Consider the following 15,151-nt stretch of genomic DNA (forward strand, 5'->3'; position numbering starts at 1 on the left):
TGTTCCTAACAAAGCATTTTTGTGCCATGGCGTTGAGTTTTTCTGTACGCTGTGTTTTTCTTTACAACTACCACCAAATACTGATAAGTTAGCGACTAATAGTGTGCCGGTGTTTAATTGATATGTAATACAGCTCTAAGTTGAAGTTAGTATTAACAGTAGTTAGTTAATAATAATTTTCACCCTGCATATAGCTCAGCCCCTTTTCCCCTTAACTCTTTCTGAATTCCCTAAAAATATCTCCTCACCATGATGTGGTCTCCACCGTGTGTTATAGCTTTAATGACTTGTATGTGGTTTATGTTTTCTGCTCATTTGATCACAGCATCATCTTTTATGTATCCAATGGTAAACTGAAAACAGGACTTCTTGACAAATAAACAAAAACCTGATCAACTTATTTTTGCAGATAAACCACATGAGTTAGATATTAAGGGGGGTACTTGATGTTGACTTTTTGTATTTAAAATTGTATGCTTCTGCAGAATGTGCCATAAAAACCTCCTCAGTGCTGCCCCCTATGGGTTTAAACATGGCGACTGCAATTAAATGTTAGTTTACGTGTCTATAGCTGCCTTTCATTATAGCAGAACTATATTTTAACGCATTGGAGTGAGGTAATCTTTAAGGTATCGCGATGCCTGTCAGGTTTTAGCTTGTAGCTCCTCTTTATGTCGACTGTTGTAACCATAAAAATGACAGAAACATTGTTCTACATGGTATTGTGTATATAAATGGCACTAAAGCATATCGTCATCCAAACACTTAGAAGTGTCTCTCGGTGCCCAAATTGGTCAAAATATTTTTTAATATTTTTTGTTTCCTGGGCTAATTGGGCTTAAAACATATTTTTCTGATTCTTTTTATGTAGAAAGTAAAACGTATGAATCCTTTACTTTGATGGGACAATTTTCTCCTACTTTGTGTTGTTATATTTATCTAGTCTGTGTACAATTATATGAAGTTTGTAGTTCAAAAAGTTGAAAAGTGAAATTTTGATGCGTTTTGGGTCATTTCCACTTTTTTTTTTTATAGCTTTACTGGTTTTCATTATAGAAAGCTGAAATGCTTCATATTCCCCCCTTAGGTTCTGGGATTTAACACACGGCAGCGCAAAGCTTTCCTGAACGCGGTGATGCGTTGGGGAATGCCGTCTCAGGACGCTTTCTCCTCCCAGTGGCTGGTTAGGGACCTCAGGGGAAAAACTGAGAAGGAATTCAAGTGAGTAAAAAAAAGAAAAAAGAAAATCCCGAAAAAGAAACAGCAAGTATCAAATAAATGTTCTTTTTTTGACTGATTGATACTGTTTAAATAAATCTGTCTCATTTTTATCCTCACCAGGGCTTACGTGTCTCTCTTCATGCGCCACCTGTGCGAGCCGGTGGCCGACGGGGCCGAGACATTCGCCGATGGCGTCCCGAGGGAAGGCCTGTGCCGGCAGCTCGTCCTGACGCGTATTGGCGTCATGTCGCTCGTCAAGAAGAAGGTCAGACAACGAAGGGGATCTAAAACAGGCCAAACATAAGGAGAGCAACACAGTTTATAGAGTTTATAGACTTCTAATCACGGCTTTTAGACTCTGCTCCTTTCCTTCAGCTGGTTATGTCGATGATGCCAAAAAACAACACCAAAGCAGTGAAAATAGTTTCTCTGAAAGAACACGTAGTTCTAAACAGGCTGACAAACGCTGCAGACTATTTAGTCTTTCCTTTTTTCTTCCTCTTGTGTTTCCTAATCCTCGTGCAACACAGCGGGACCGTGTTTAGTCTAACTCTGCCCAAAGGAACAAAGCCTTTTCTGATCACTAACAACAGACTAGAGCTGCTCATCAAGAAGTTTTAGAGACCTGAAAAATACTAAAGACAATATAAATATATAGCTGGGATTAACATGTCTTTAAAAGCAATAAATCAATAATCTGAAGCAGACCTCCTTAGGCTGAGAAGAACTTGAACTAAACTTTGTTTTGTTCTACAGTCAAATAATAGGTAGTAGTATTGGATTACAGCTATTTTATTGCATTATGTCATTTACTACAGTTGTTTTGGGTTGGTGTGTGTGTGACTCTAATCTCTAATATCACTTAGAGATTTCTTGCAAAGCCTCCAGATTGCTGTTTTTGATTTCTGCACGTTGGTCGTCCAAGTTTATTTAGTTTCTTTTAAACATCTTCGAGTGAGTTTTCAGTCCAACCTGTTTAAACCTGCAGCCTGTTCTGATCTGCTGCCTGCGCCAAAGGGAATACCGAATACGCTGCCAACTCCCCATGGCATACTGTAGGAGTGTTTAGATGAGCCGTAGTAGCAAAACTACCCACGTGCAAGGTTTTTATTTTTATTTTGTGCAAACTCTGCTTAGTTTTTTGGCTTTCTTGCGTTCAGATCCAAGAGTTTGAGCACATAAACGGACGGTGGAGCCTCCCGGAGCTCAAACCTGAGGTCAGCATTGACAAATCCTCCTCCCGTGGTTCCTCCCCTGCTGCAAAAACCGCTACTCCCACACCCGACGCCAGTTTCAACAACACCCCATGCACGTCCAAACCAGGTAACCCCTTTGATTTACTTTAAGTCCAGCAGGGGGCGCTGCAAACTAAAGAACACCTGCAAAGAAAACTAGTGTTGGACTTATTGTGCATATTTCTTTATTTTAACACACACAGCGACCCCAGCTCCTTCAGAGAAGCTGGAAAAGAATGGAAAGGAGGGGGAAAAGGAGGAGGAGAAGGAAAAGGGGGAGGCAGAGTCCTTGGAAAAGGAGAAAGTTAAGGAGCAACAGAAAGAGGTGGATGGGAACAAAAGTGGCGACACTGAAGAGGTAAAACAAAGTCATCAAAACCCAAATATGTTAGCTGCAGCTCATCCCACAATCGCAGGAAACGTTTCCGCTGTCTTCCTCCATTAAAGCAACTAAAGCAGAGGCACTTAAATCTAACTTTAGGCTAGTGTCAGAGAAGGTAAACGTAAAGCTAAAGTGCTACATCACAAACTGCACTTTGGTTCTTTAACCCTCAAATATCGACTCTTTAAACTACATATAACATGAGACATAGAACAAGAGTTTCACCTTTTTTGCAGGTTACAAACCCAAAAATTCAGGACGTTTTAGTTGCATTAACAGAAAAAAAAACACAAAGTAGTTTATATTTATAAAGCGGAAGGAAAAGAGTATATGTTGTTTGTTCTGTTGAGGCTTTTTACAGAACATCAGCTTGCAAATATCTCCATGAAGACCAAAGAACAGGACACAGCTACATAACTACCAAAATATGCTTAAGCTGAGGAAAGAGAGACTGATGGTAACTCTGTAGAAATCCTTAGCTTAGCTGGAGTAATCTGTTGACATGGCAAATATTAGCAGTGTACTCTAAAAATCACACCTTTATGGAAGAGGAGCAAAGATGAACAGACTGATAAAGGGAAGAGCTTCTATTTACAATTTGCACAGGTCATGAAGGAGGCACGGCAAACATGTGGGGATGAGGAAACGGGTCATAAAAATATCAAATTAAAAAAATATACATGTGATGAGGAAGTAAACCTAAATGTCATTCATATTATGAAACATGGTGTTGCTGCATCATGCAGTAGGGAGGAAAAACCTGATGGAAATTCCCCTAGAGGCTCAGATCAGAGCTTTACAGGAAAGATCTTCCAGGTGTAACTGCAGCAAAAGTTGTTCTCTAACATACTGATCGACACATTTATGACATTTTCTGTTGGTCTGGGACTCAAAATCCCAATTCAGTTTGTGGTGTTATTGAAATAAAATGTAATACTTTAAAGAGGTGATGTAGAACAGGCATCCCCAACCTCGGTCCTCGAGGCCCGCTGTCCTGCAGGTTTTAGAGGTTTCCCTGCTTCAGCACAGCTGATTATAATGATTGCAGTAGACCAAAAGCCTGTTAATCAGCTTTCAATTAAAATCAGCTGTGCTGGAGAAAGGAAAACTCTAAAACCTGCAGGACAGGGGGCCTTGAGGACCGAGGTTGGGGATGCCTGATGTTGTAGAACATGCATTAATCAATAATCCCATATACTTACAACCATTAATCGCTAATGTACAGCTTCTAAAATAACGAATAAAAAATAATCCTGTCGATCTTTTCGGTAGCTTTCATCCAGAACAAAAGACACGTCACAGAAGACAGACGAGAGCAACACCAAGGAGGAGGACAGGAGAGAGTCAACAGAGCCTTCAGCTGCTGCACCAGAGGAGAAGAAATCACAGGAGGATAGTAAGGAGGAGGCAAAACAAGAAGCTGCAGTTACAGAAAAGAAACCAGGTAACACACAAACAAGACAGACCAACGCAGAAAGAAAAACCATGTGACTAAGACGGTGTCTGTTTGCAGAGGGAGAGAGGGAGGAAAAGGAGAAAGAAAAGCGGGACGAAACGCGAACGACTACAGAAGCAGCAGAAGCCAGAGATAAAACCGAGGCGTCTGACCTGAAGAGAGGTGCTCACCGATGTCCAACAATTAGAAAGTATGGAAGGAAGGAGTTTCTCTAATTAGCTGTTTATTGTTCACAACAGAAGAGGTCAAAGGTGAGAAGGACGCCGGGATCAAAGTAGCAAAGGAAGAGCCGACGACGAAGGGTAATGGGAAGCCTCAGGCTGAGCGGCCGCGCTTCATGTTCAACATCGCCGACGGCGGCTTCACAGGTTAGCATGTCTTAGCTGCCCTTCTACAGACTTCTACAGTTTGTGAGTCATTAGCAAAATGATCTCAGCACATTAGAAAATCTATCTTGTATTCAGTGTGATGCTCCGTATGACTTTTCTTTCTTTTCTTTTTTGTGCTAAATTCATGTACATGAAGCAGAAACATAAACGGGGTCAGTTGGCACATTCTCAGAAAAGATGGCTGTAGAACTTAGATGTGAGGAGCTAAAGGAGATCTCACAGTTTGTGGATATTTGTGCTATATTTCAAGCATCCAGTGCTGATTGTAAAAGAGAATTTAGTTTAAAGGGTATAGTGGGGGATTTTCCCTAATTTTTTAAAAGACACGCCCCTCCATTTAAAAAAAATGCACATGCAGGAACACCTATTAAATGTGTGTGAGAGCGTGCACAAGCCCATTTCTCCTCGTGCACGCTCTGTTTGAAAGTTGTTGTTTGCATTACTTATACAAGCTTACTATACAAAAGAAGATTTTTTCCACTCCGCGGTGAGAAAGGTGAGCTTCAATGACTGTCTTACAGCGTAGCTCACCACAGATATAGGCCTGAAAGTGCGCAAGCGCAGAAAAAGATAGCTAACAGGGGATGAGTACGTAGGACGGCCTTACATAGACAAATCACAAGATTGATTGACAGTTAGGAGGACCACTTATTTTGATGATCCACCTGGAAAAGGAACATACCTCCACTATACCTTTAAATAATCATATCAAAACAGCATCCAGAAAGCTCTTAAAGTTACACATTTGGTCAATTATATAGAGTGAGATGTGATAAATAGATAAAATTTAAGTCAGTTTTGTTCATATTCTTGTGATATTTATTAACATGTCTAATTTACGGATATTAATCGTTAGATATATACTGTATACCATTATATCATTAATGTTTGTAGAAATTTAAATATTTAATAGACAAAAGTTACAGGAATATATACTGTATCACAAAACATTCAATTGTGCAAAACGTGCATATTTTAATGTGATCAAAATGTAATGTCTGAAAGGTATAACCAGTGGTGAACGAAGTACTCAACAGTAGTACTTCGGTAAAAATATTGATACTCATGTTGATACTCAAAAGTTACTCAGGGAAACATCTACTCAAGTTAAAATATTAAGGTACTCACTTTTGAAAATACTTAAGGATTCTAAAGTACATGCATTTTGAAGTATGTAAGTATCCACAAAAGTATACAATTTACATGTTCTAATAGAGTATTTCTGTATAATTATGCGAGTGATTTTAAAGGAGCTTGTCATTTTCAGAAACCATCTGATGTACTGATATTTAGAGCCACTCTGCTTAGAATTATACACCACCTGTAAAGAACTGCAGCTTAAAAAGGCTAAAAAAACAAAGACAGAGATTTTTTTTTTAATATTTATTGGTTATTCAAAAACAAGCCAAAAATAAAACAGGACAGTCTTGATTCTCCTCATACTTTCACTTTGGAATAGAGTTTTATGGTTGAATCTACACAGTAAAAAATGAATGGTGTTAAAGTAACACTTAGAGAGTCAATTTCAACACTGAGCCAGGTTACATATGGTCCTGCCCTGTACAGTGTAAAAGCTACACTGATCACAATGTCAGACTTTCTGAGTTAATTTAACTCTAGTAGGAGTCAAATTTAGTTATAGAGTAAAATCAAAATTACTCTGACAATTGTTAACTTAGTTTAACACTTGTAAAATAAATCAAAACTAAATGGAGTAAAATTAACTCTAGAATTCTGACACTGAGGTGAGTGTGAGTTTAACACTGTACAGGGCAGGACCATATGTAACCTGGCTCAGCATTGAAATTGACTCTTGGTGTTACAGTACAATTTTTTTTATCTCAAGGTGTACAGACAAAACTTAAATAAGAATTTAAGGAAAAACAACCCTATATCCATGTCTTGTCAATTTATTAATTTCAGCACATCAACAAAATGCTAATAAAATCTAGGCATCGAATAAAAAAAGCGAACAAAACATTTGCATTTTTCTCCTTGGAAAAAAACAGGATTATTTTTCATATTTAGATCATCTTTTAAATCTAAATACAAACCAACCTTTGAAATATGCTCAGATGAAAACATCCCACATACATTTGGATTTGTCAGAATAGATTGCAGTGTATAGCTACCAGCTCGTCTTTTTTCTGTAAATGTATTAAATCATTTAATATATTTACAGAAAATGTATTTATAAATAATATATTGTAAACCCAGTTATTTTTACAAGGTTATCGAATTTATTCCAGATGAAATTCAGAGGGGAAAAAAGTTAAAATGGCACTTACCGTGGTTTTCTAGAGAGGAGAAGCAGACAAATGGTGCAGAGAAAATTCTAGACTCTTCTGGGCATGTGGGCGGAGCATTTCAGAGTAATTTTTACCATAACAAAAGAGTTAACTTTAAAAAATTAACAGATTATGTTATCAAGGGTCCTTACCAAACCGATTTTAACTCTGAATATTTTCACCAACACCGCTATACATAATGAGGCATTTGACGCTCACTGTTGTTGGACTGACTTATACAGATTCTGACACTGACAATTTGACTCTCTGAATTTTACTGTGTATTACCAAAAAGAAACTAAATCTTGGTCACATGGCAACAACTAACGCCTTAATACAATTATAAATTACAAATGATAGTTCCTCACATGTGTGGAATGTCATGCAAATCTCTAAAACAGTGGTGTCTAAATTCAGTCCTAAAGGGCTGTTATCATTCGTGTTGAAACTGCATTTCAAAAAAGAAAAACAGCAGTGGATTAAATAGCTGAGCTGAGCCAAAAGGAACGAGTAACTTCCTAGAAATGGATCGAAGTAGAAAGTACAACATTTTACTTTGGAAAATAGTGGAGTGAAAGTTATAAAAAACAGTTCTTAAGTTCAGTAATCAAGTAAATGATATTAGTTACTTTCCACCACTGGGTATAACGTCTCAGCTCTTCCAGAGCAGAAACCTGTTCAAAGCAGGACTCTAGCAAATAAGATACTACACATCTCATTGTCAGGATTGGTTTGTGGACCCAAATGCAGAGGCAGGGAGGCGGACTTGAGTTTCTTGTGGATTTAATGAAGAGTTAATAAACAACTGAGACAGGAATCCAAAAATCCCAAAAAATCAAACATGAAAACAAAGTCAAACAAACCAGAAACCAAGGAGACATCTGGGGGGGAAACAAACACGAGGAGGAAGACTCAGAGAGACGGAGTTGGAGAAAGTTAGACGAGGAACCAGCACTGAAGAACTGCACAGAGAGACTACTTATGGGAGACTGAAACAAAGGGAGGACTAACGAGCAGATTGGGAGCAGGTGTGAACAGAGCAGAACAGGAAAGGAGCTAGGGAAAAAGGAGAACACAAGAGGGCAGCAGTGGGTAACAAATAAAAACCTGGAAACTGAAATAATCAGAAAACACAACAAAATAAGAATTAAAATACTAAAACTAGAAAACTGTCATGATCTTTTTCAGTGATCTGACCCACATGCAAGAAACCACTCAGAGAAATCAAGGGAAAGTAACAGGTTTATTGAAAACAAGTCAAGTTGGGTCCAGCGTTGCTCTGAACGCTGGTGAACCGGGACTGAAAAGTGAAAGGGGAAGTTCTGTGATTAGTTCAGGCTCAGTGGGAAATTTGAGCTCCGATTTGCAAAAGGTTGAAACAGCAACTGAACTCACGTTTCCAGAAAAGATGTCCTTCCCAGAATCCAGTCGGTGTGGTTTGTTCCAGAAATTCGTTGGCTCGTTGGAGGGCGGACAGGGTTTACCCAGATTTAGTAGGTTCCATGAGGAGCGGAGGAGCTGACTGCCACTTAGATTTCCTGTGGTACTTGAACGGTTCTTGTGGAGATGAATCCCCTGCTCAGTGTGAAGCTCAACAATCCTTTTGGGGGGAAGAGGGTCCAAACCTCCAGTTTGAATCCCCTGCTTAGTATGAAGCTCAAGACGATCCTTCCAGGGGGAGAAGGTCCAAACATCCAGTTTGCAGGATGACTTCCTGCCGAGAGGCAAAGACAAAAAACAAGGTTAAGACTCAGGGAGACATAAACTCAGTTTTACTCAGCAAAATTTAGCTTGGCTAGAGTACCCAAAACTGGCAAACACTCTGGAGTCGAGGTAGTGGCAGTTAGCAGCTTAAGAGTCCTCAGATAATGAGGCAACCATCTGCAGGTGTGTGAAAGGGCCAACGAGAACCAGGCGCCACCTGGTGGTGGAGGGAGAAAACACAAAAACACAACCCACACAAACTGGATTCCTAACAAAAACATGGAGCAAAGTAAAACTGAATACTCAAAAGAAAATAACAGAACCAAGACTGTGACACTCATGACCAAACCTTATTTAGTCGGCCAAATCCCTTACATTAAAAGTAAACTAATAGAAATTGCCGCTTTTATTTCTTATTCTACTAAATAACAAGGTAACATGCTATGATCTTTATGTTCTATAACAAGTTTAATGTAGATGTGCGGCCTCAGTGTTTAGATCTAATGCTGCTCACAGTGACCCTCAGTGACCTCAGGGAGCATGTAAGTATGTTGAGATATCATGACACATTAGAGGGAACATTGCTTAAAATACAGATGAGTCAAAGCAAATGGGTTGTTTTATTGTAAAAGCATCGTGAGTGATTTCATCCATTTAAAAACGTCATCCCATTGAAATTAGAGAACCAAGAATGAGGCAATATGTGGGAAATAAAAATTATTGCCTGGAAATTTAATGAAACACCAACTATAGTATCACTCTTCCAGTTATTAATGTATTAAGAAACTTTTTAGGTGGAAATATACCAAAGTAAGTCAATTATCATTTAAAAATCTCTTAAATTTGTAATGATACTTTTTCCTGCATGTTGACCAATTTATACTAACTATATCTATTTAATGTTTGATCATTTAAAGAAAGATTAGTGGAAAAACCTGAGCTGGTTTGAAGAGAAAGGTTCAGTTGAGGAAACTGTGTCATTAAACCAACCAAAGTTGTCCAAACAACTTAAAAAGCCTCCACTTGTATCAACAAATAAAAACTAAATCTTGCTTTCAGGGCCTCTGAATAATCACACCTAGGGGCCAAGGAGTTTATCCTGAGCTCTATCAGCGCCCCAGAAAAAGCTGTGGGTCTGCAGAGAAAAACACCTGCGGTCAGACGGCAGCCAGGTACGCCGTCTGAAAGCGGCCTCCTTGTTCTCACCTCGCTGCCTTCTTCTTCTTCCCGCAGAGCTGCACACTCTCTGGCAGAACGAGGAGCGGGCCGCCATCTCCTCTGGGAAGATGAACGAGATCTGGCACCGTCGACACGACTTCTGGCTCCTGGCGGGAATTGTGGTGTATCCTTTAGAGCAGTTGCCCGGGAGATGACCCCCACTGTGTTTATTTATGGGGATCTTTTCTCTTTCTTTTTTTTTTTTTTTTAACTGGAAGCCAGACGGCAAGCGTAATAAGTCAACAAACCAGCCAGAACGATCCGTATGAGCTGAACAGTGATGGAGAAAGGGATTTAGTTCAGGTTGCTCCCTTCATTACGGTAGTTAAGGACATTTTGATCATACTTAATAACTAATAAGGAAGCAGATTCAGGGTAAAATGCAAACAAGAAATCCACTTTAGAGCTTACTTAATGCTAACTAATATGATAAACTTAAAAATTATCAGTTTTGTTTGTGTGTTAAGATGTTATCTCTAAATTGAAAGTCTATAGTTAAAGATCTCCCCTTCGTAAAGTTCCCTTCGTAAAGATCTGAATAAATCTGTCCTTAATTTGATAGTTAGTTGGCACTGAAGTGAGAAATGTAGCCATTTTTTAAAGACCCTTGACCAGTTTATCAGACACGGCTACGCCCGTTGGCAGGACATCCAGAACGACCCGCAGTTCGCCATCGTCAACGAGCCTTTCAAGTCGCAGGCAAACAAAGGAAACTTCCTGGAGATGAAGAACAAGTTCTTGGCTCGACGTTTTAAGGTAGGACCCCCTGATAAAAGAGACTAACTACAAATTAGGGCTGGGAAATATGGCCTAAAAATAATACCTCAGATTTTTTTTTTTTTAATTCAATTTACGATTTTTTCCGTTTTCTTTCCCCCCTCCCCCCCCTTTTTATTAGAGAAAGTACAAACGGGGCAGCATGTCTTTGGGTATGCGGGCGCATCACTACCGCGCCGCGCTATTGGCAGCCATGTTTCTGTTAACAGATAGCTAGTTAGCTCTCTGGTCCGGGAACCTTTTCTGACCATTTTGAAATATGCATTTCAATACACAACCCCATGTCTTCTAATACAACCGCATCTAAATAAACGTTTACATTTTCTCCTTTAAACTGTGTCTCTGACATCATCATTGAACATGCTCAGAGCAGTCTGGCAAAATATGACTAAGCTTTGTTTATCTGCGTTTTAGTTGTTTCTTTCTTTAGGTTACGCGCTATATACCATAATGTTAACACGAAAGGAAAAATCTTAAAAATGAAAAATACTAGATTTATGTTTAAATCCAAAGCCGAAAAAGTTAGCTCCCGGAAGTAGCGTAGGATCCCATTTCCTATGCAGATCGGGCCGAGACAAGTGATAAAACAGAGAGGATTTTAAGGCCTTTATTTTCTCACCAAACTTAATTAAACTTTAACACATTATAGTTTAGTATACTCACTGTTTTTAAGGAGGGGAAAATGCAATTTAGGTCTTTTCTACAAAATAAAATCGAGAGCAACCCAGATGCATATCTGGTTGAGCATGCCCAAATGAGCTGATGGTGCGGCGATGCTTCCGGGACGGATCTGATATAGTGTTTCGTGTGACGCTGTTGCTTGTAAAACTGCAACCTGAGAGTGAAATGCAGATTATACTTCTACAACCGCACACATCAAATGTCTGGTCGCGAACCAGTTTTGCTGGTACGCTTCTGCAACGACGGTCTGGGATTTCAAAGTGCTAAGGGGGAGCCTAGTCGAGAACTCGCAAGAATTTCTTCGGCGGCACCGGCGGGAGTGTTTATTCTCCAAAACAACATGTCTAAGGCATCTTACAAGTGGTTGTACTTCCGAACCTCCTCGATCAACCTTTCGTTGTGGTTATCCATTGTTGTTATCACTCTTCGGTTTTTACAAATGGCGCACCCCGGCACCGATTCGAGAAGGAGGACCACACAGACAGCAGACACAGAAAGGCATACCAAGGAGCAATCACAGCTGCTTTTTGTCTGCGCACTTCCGCTTGAGGTCTGTGCGGGTTTGCTACCGTCCAACGCATACTCAGGATTTTGTTGAGGTGAATAACGATGGTTGCAGAGCCTCTGCATTTGGGGCATGGTCACGCACAGAGACAGATTAGACATCAGAAATTTAAATTGGCCTTAATACTGCAGCTACAGAAACCCTGGGGAGCCAAAAATGCCCCGTTATAAAAAAAATTCATTAAACTTTTTAAAAAATCACCTGCAATTTAATTCATTGAATAGATTTTTTTTTGCCAAGGCCTACTACAAATAATTTGTTTTTTATTACTTCAGAGAAAAAATAATAAGAATTGTTAAACGTAAAGCGTCGTATTTTTGGTCAATATTAGAGTTTTTATTCCTCTTTGGAAATTGGCCGATTCATGCATGTGTTAACTTTGTATTAGTGCATTCAGCAGCCTTGCCTTTAGATTACATCATGACCATGAATTGCATTTTTTCATATAAATGTTTTTTTATTACTTAAATTGAGATTTTTGTAATATTTGTTATAATTGTGTAATTTTATCATGTAAACAGAAGAAAGAAAAGCAACATTGGCTTCAGCTGTGGTAAAATAATTAGTATCAGGCTTAAAAAAAAACAACCTGTCTGTCTGTAGTTTCCAAGCCTAGAATGTCTCTTCAGTCACCTGACTGTTCAGTGGTCGTATGACGGATGCCCCTTAGACCCACATTTCTTCTGAGTGGTACTGCTGACGGCTGCACTTCTGGAAGAGCTCTCATCCTGTTTTCGAGTGGCTCACATGTTTCAGATCCTTCCCTCAACATCCTCATTTACTGTATCTCCCACTCCTGTTGTTTCTCCCCATCTCCTTTTAACAAACCGTTTGAGCTTTTCTGAGATCAGACGACCACAGAAGCACAGAAACACACAGAGAAGCAGAACATTTCTCATAAATATCCCTCCTGGATGTCGTCAGCTCTGATTGGTTGTGTAACCCGACTACCTGTTTCGCAACATTGCTAAATATAGACAGATTTTCCTTGACTCACAACAGATTCAAGGTTTACATCTTAATTTGTAATACAGGAGTTAACAAGGTCAAAGAGATCATCTAAAGGAATGAGCTTTTAAAAGAAGGTATCGCCTTTTTTATCAGTTCGATTACCTTATATTCATCCAGGCAGCTTTTGGAAAACACAAATATAATTGTTTGGATATAAGATGTAAAAACACTTCATCATTATAATCAGCACTAACTGTGCAGGACCTGAACTGAGCTTAAAATTAACTCCATCTTTTAATGAGCCATGTGTTGTCTTGATAGAATCACACATGGTGGTGAATGATTGTTTGTTGCACACAGGATGCAGAGTTTCAGATTACAGCATAGGAATGTCAACAAGGAGTGTTTTTATTGTGGAAGACAAAAATATCCACATTCTACATATTATCTTTTTATCTGAGACTACATTGTTATTATTATTGTTATCATTATTCTTATGATTTTAATGTTTAATGTTTTATTTTATCAATATTATAATATTTACTTGGTGATGTATTATTATTTTCTTTATTTCTTTATTTCGCTATATAATTGTTGTTTTTTCTGTTGTCAGGTTGTTTTCTGTTTTGTGTCAAAACAACATGAAACAAAAAAAAAATTGATAAAAGCTGTTTTAATCTGAATTAGATCCTTAAATTCTATAACATTTTAGATTAAGGTTTTCCAGCTAAAGAAGGACATGCAATTAAAATAGGTTTGGATTCCAGCATCAATTGTAGCATTTAAAAATAACAACTTTATTAAAACAATTGATTAGATCAGTTGATATTCGAAGTTTGCTTGAGCCCAGTCTTAGTTTTGTTCCTCTCATGCTCCCTTAAAGTCAATAAACTTGACTTTTTACATGATTTCAAATATAGAGCAGAGAATAAAAAGCATGGAATCGTTTATAAATCATATTTCCAGCTTTAAAGGAAGTTAATTATGACAAAATACTGTAAATATGATGTAAAGCTGTGTTTTTATTATGGAAGTAAATTTGGCATTAGTGATCGAAGCTAATCCATACATCCATCCATCTATTCATCCATCCCTATGTCCATCGATCCGTGTATCTGTCCATCCATTATTACATCCATCCCCACATCCGTCCCCATCTGTCCATCCATACATCTGTCTGCCTATCCATCCATACATCATCCCCACGTCCATCCATCCATCCCCATATCCGTCCCCATCCGTCCATCCATACATCCGTCTGTCCATCCATCCATCCATACATCCATCCCCACGTCCGTCCGTCCGTCCATCCATACATCCATCACCACATCCGTCCATCCATCCATCCATCCATCCATCCATCCATCCATCCATCCATCCATCCATCCATCCATCTATACATCCATCCATTCATCCATCTATCCATTCATCCATCTATACATCCATCCATTCATCCATCTATCCATCCATCCATACATCCATCTATACATCCATCTATTCATCCATCCATCTATACATCCATCCATTCATCCATCCATCCATCCATCTATTCATCCATCTATACATCCATCCATCTATTCATCCATCCATCTATACATCAATCCCCACGTCCGTCCATCCATCCATTCATCCATCTATACATCCATCCATCTATACATCCATCCATTCATCCATCTATACATCCATCCATTCATCCATCTATACATCCATCCATTCATTCATCCATCCATTCATCCATCCATACATCCATCTACACATCCATCCATTCATCCATCTATCCATCCATCCATCTATTCATCCATCCATCTATACATCCATCCCCACGTCCATCCATCCATTCATCCATCTATCCATTCATCCATCTATACATCCATCCATTCATCCATCTATCCATCCATCCATCTATTCATCCATCCATCTATACATCCATCCTCACGTCCATCCATCCATTCATCCATCTATACATCCATCCATCTTTACATCCATCCATTCATCCATCTTTCCATCCATCCATCTATTCATCCATCTGTACATCCATCTATACATCCATCCATTAATCCATCTATCCATCCATCCATCTATTCATCCATCTTTACATCCATCCATTCATCCATCCATCCATCCATCTATACATCCATCCATTCATCCATCTATCCATCTATTCATCCATCCATCTATACATCCATCCCCACGTCCATCCATCCATTCATCCATCTATCCATTCATCCATCTATACATCCATCCATTCATCCATCTATCCATCTATTCATCCATCCATCCATCC

The 15,151-nt window shown here is 39.0% G+C and overlaps 1 protein-coding gene across 6 annotated transcripts in view; it reads left to right on the forward strand.

Annotated features, from left to right (window-relative positions):
- Positions 1-15,151, forward strand: part of chd3 (chromodomain helicase DNA binding protein 3) — a 73,429-nt gene that overhangs the window by 29,011 nt on the left and 29,267 nt on the right. For 5 of the 6 annotated variants that reach the window (XM_015391776.1, XM_015391778.1, XM_015391777.1 and 2 more), the window contains exons 28-36: positions 1,088-1,221; positions 1,342-1,486; positions 2,382-2,544; positions 2,660-2,814; positions 4,111-4,282; positions 4,352-4,456; positions 4,534-4,662; positions 9,909-10,017; positions 10,517-10,649. In XM_015391776.1, the coding sequence (XP_015247262.1) occupies positions 1,088-1,221; positions 1,342-1,486; positions 2,382-2,544; positions 2,660-2,814; positions 4,111-4,282; positions 4,352-4,456; positions 4,534-4,662; positions 9,909-10,017; positions 10,517-10,649 (1,245 nt within the window). The remainder of the gene's footprint in view (positions 1-1,087; positions 1,222-1,341; positions 1,487-2,381; positions 2,545-2,659; positions 2,815-4,110; positions 4,283-4,351; positions 4,457-4,533; positions 4,663-9,908; positions 10,018-10,516; positions 10,650-15,151) is intronic. The other variant, XM_015391775.1, reaches the window with a different exon arrangement.

This window comes from Cyprinodon variegatus, unplaced genomic scaffold (assembly GCF_000732505.1).
Source record: "Cyprinodon variegatus isolate N-32 unplaced genomic scaffold, C_variegatus-1.0 Scaffold559, whole genome shotgun sequence".
NCBI lineage: Eukaryota > Metazoa > Chordata > Actinopteri > Cyprinodontiformes > Cyprinodontidae > Cyprinodon > Cyprinodon variegatus.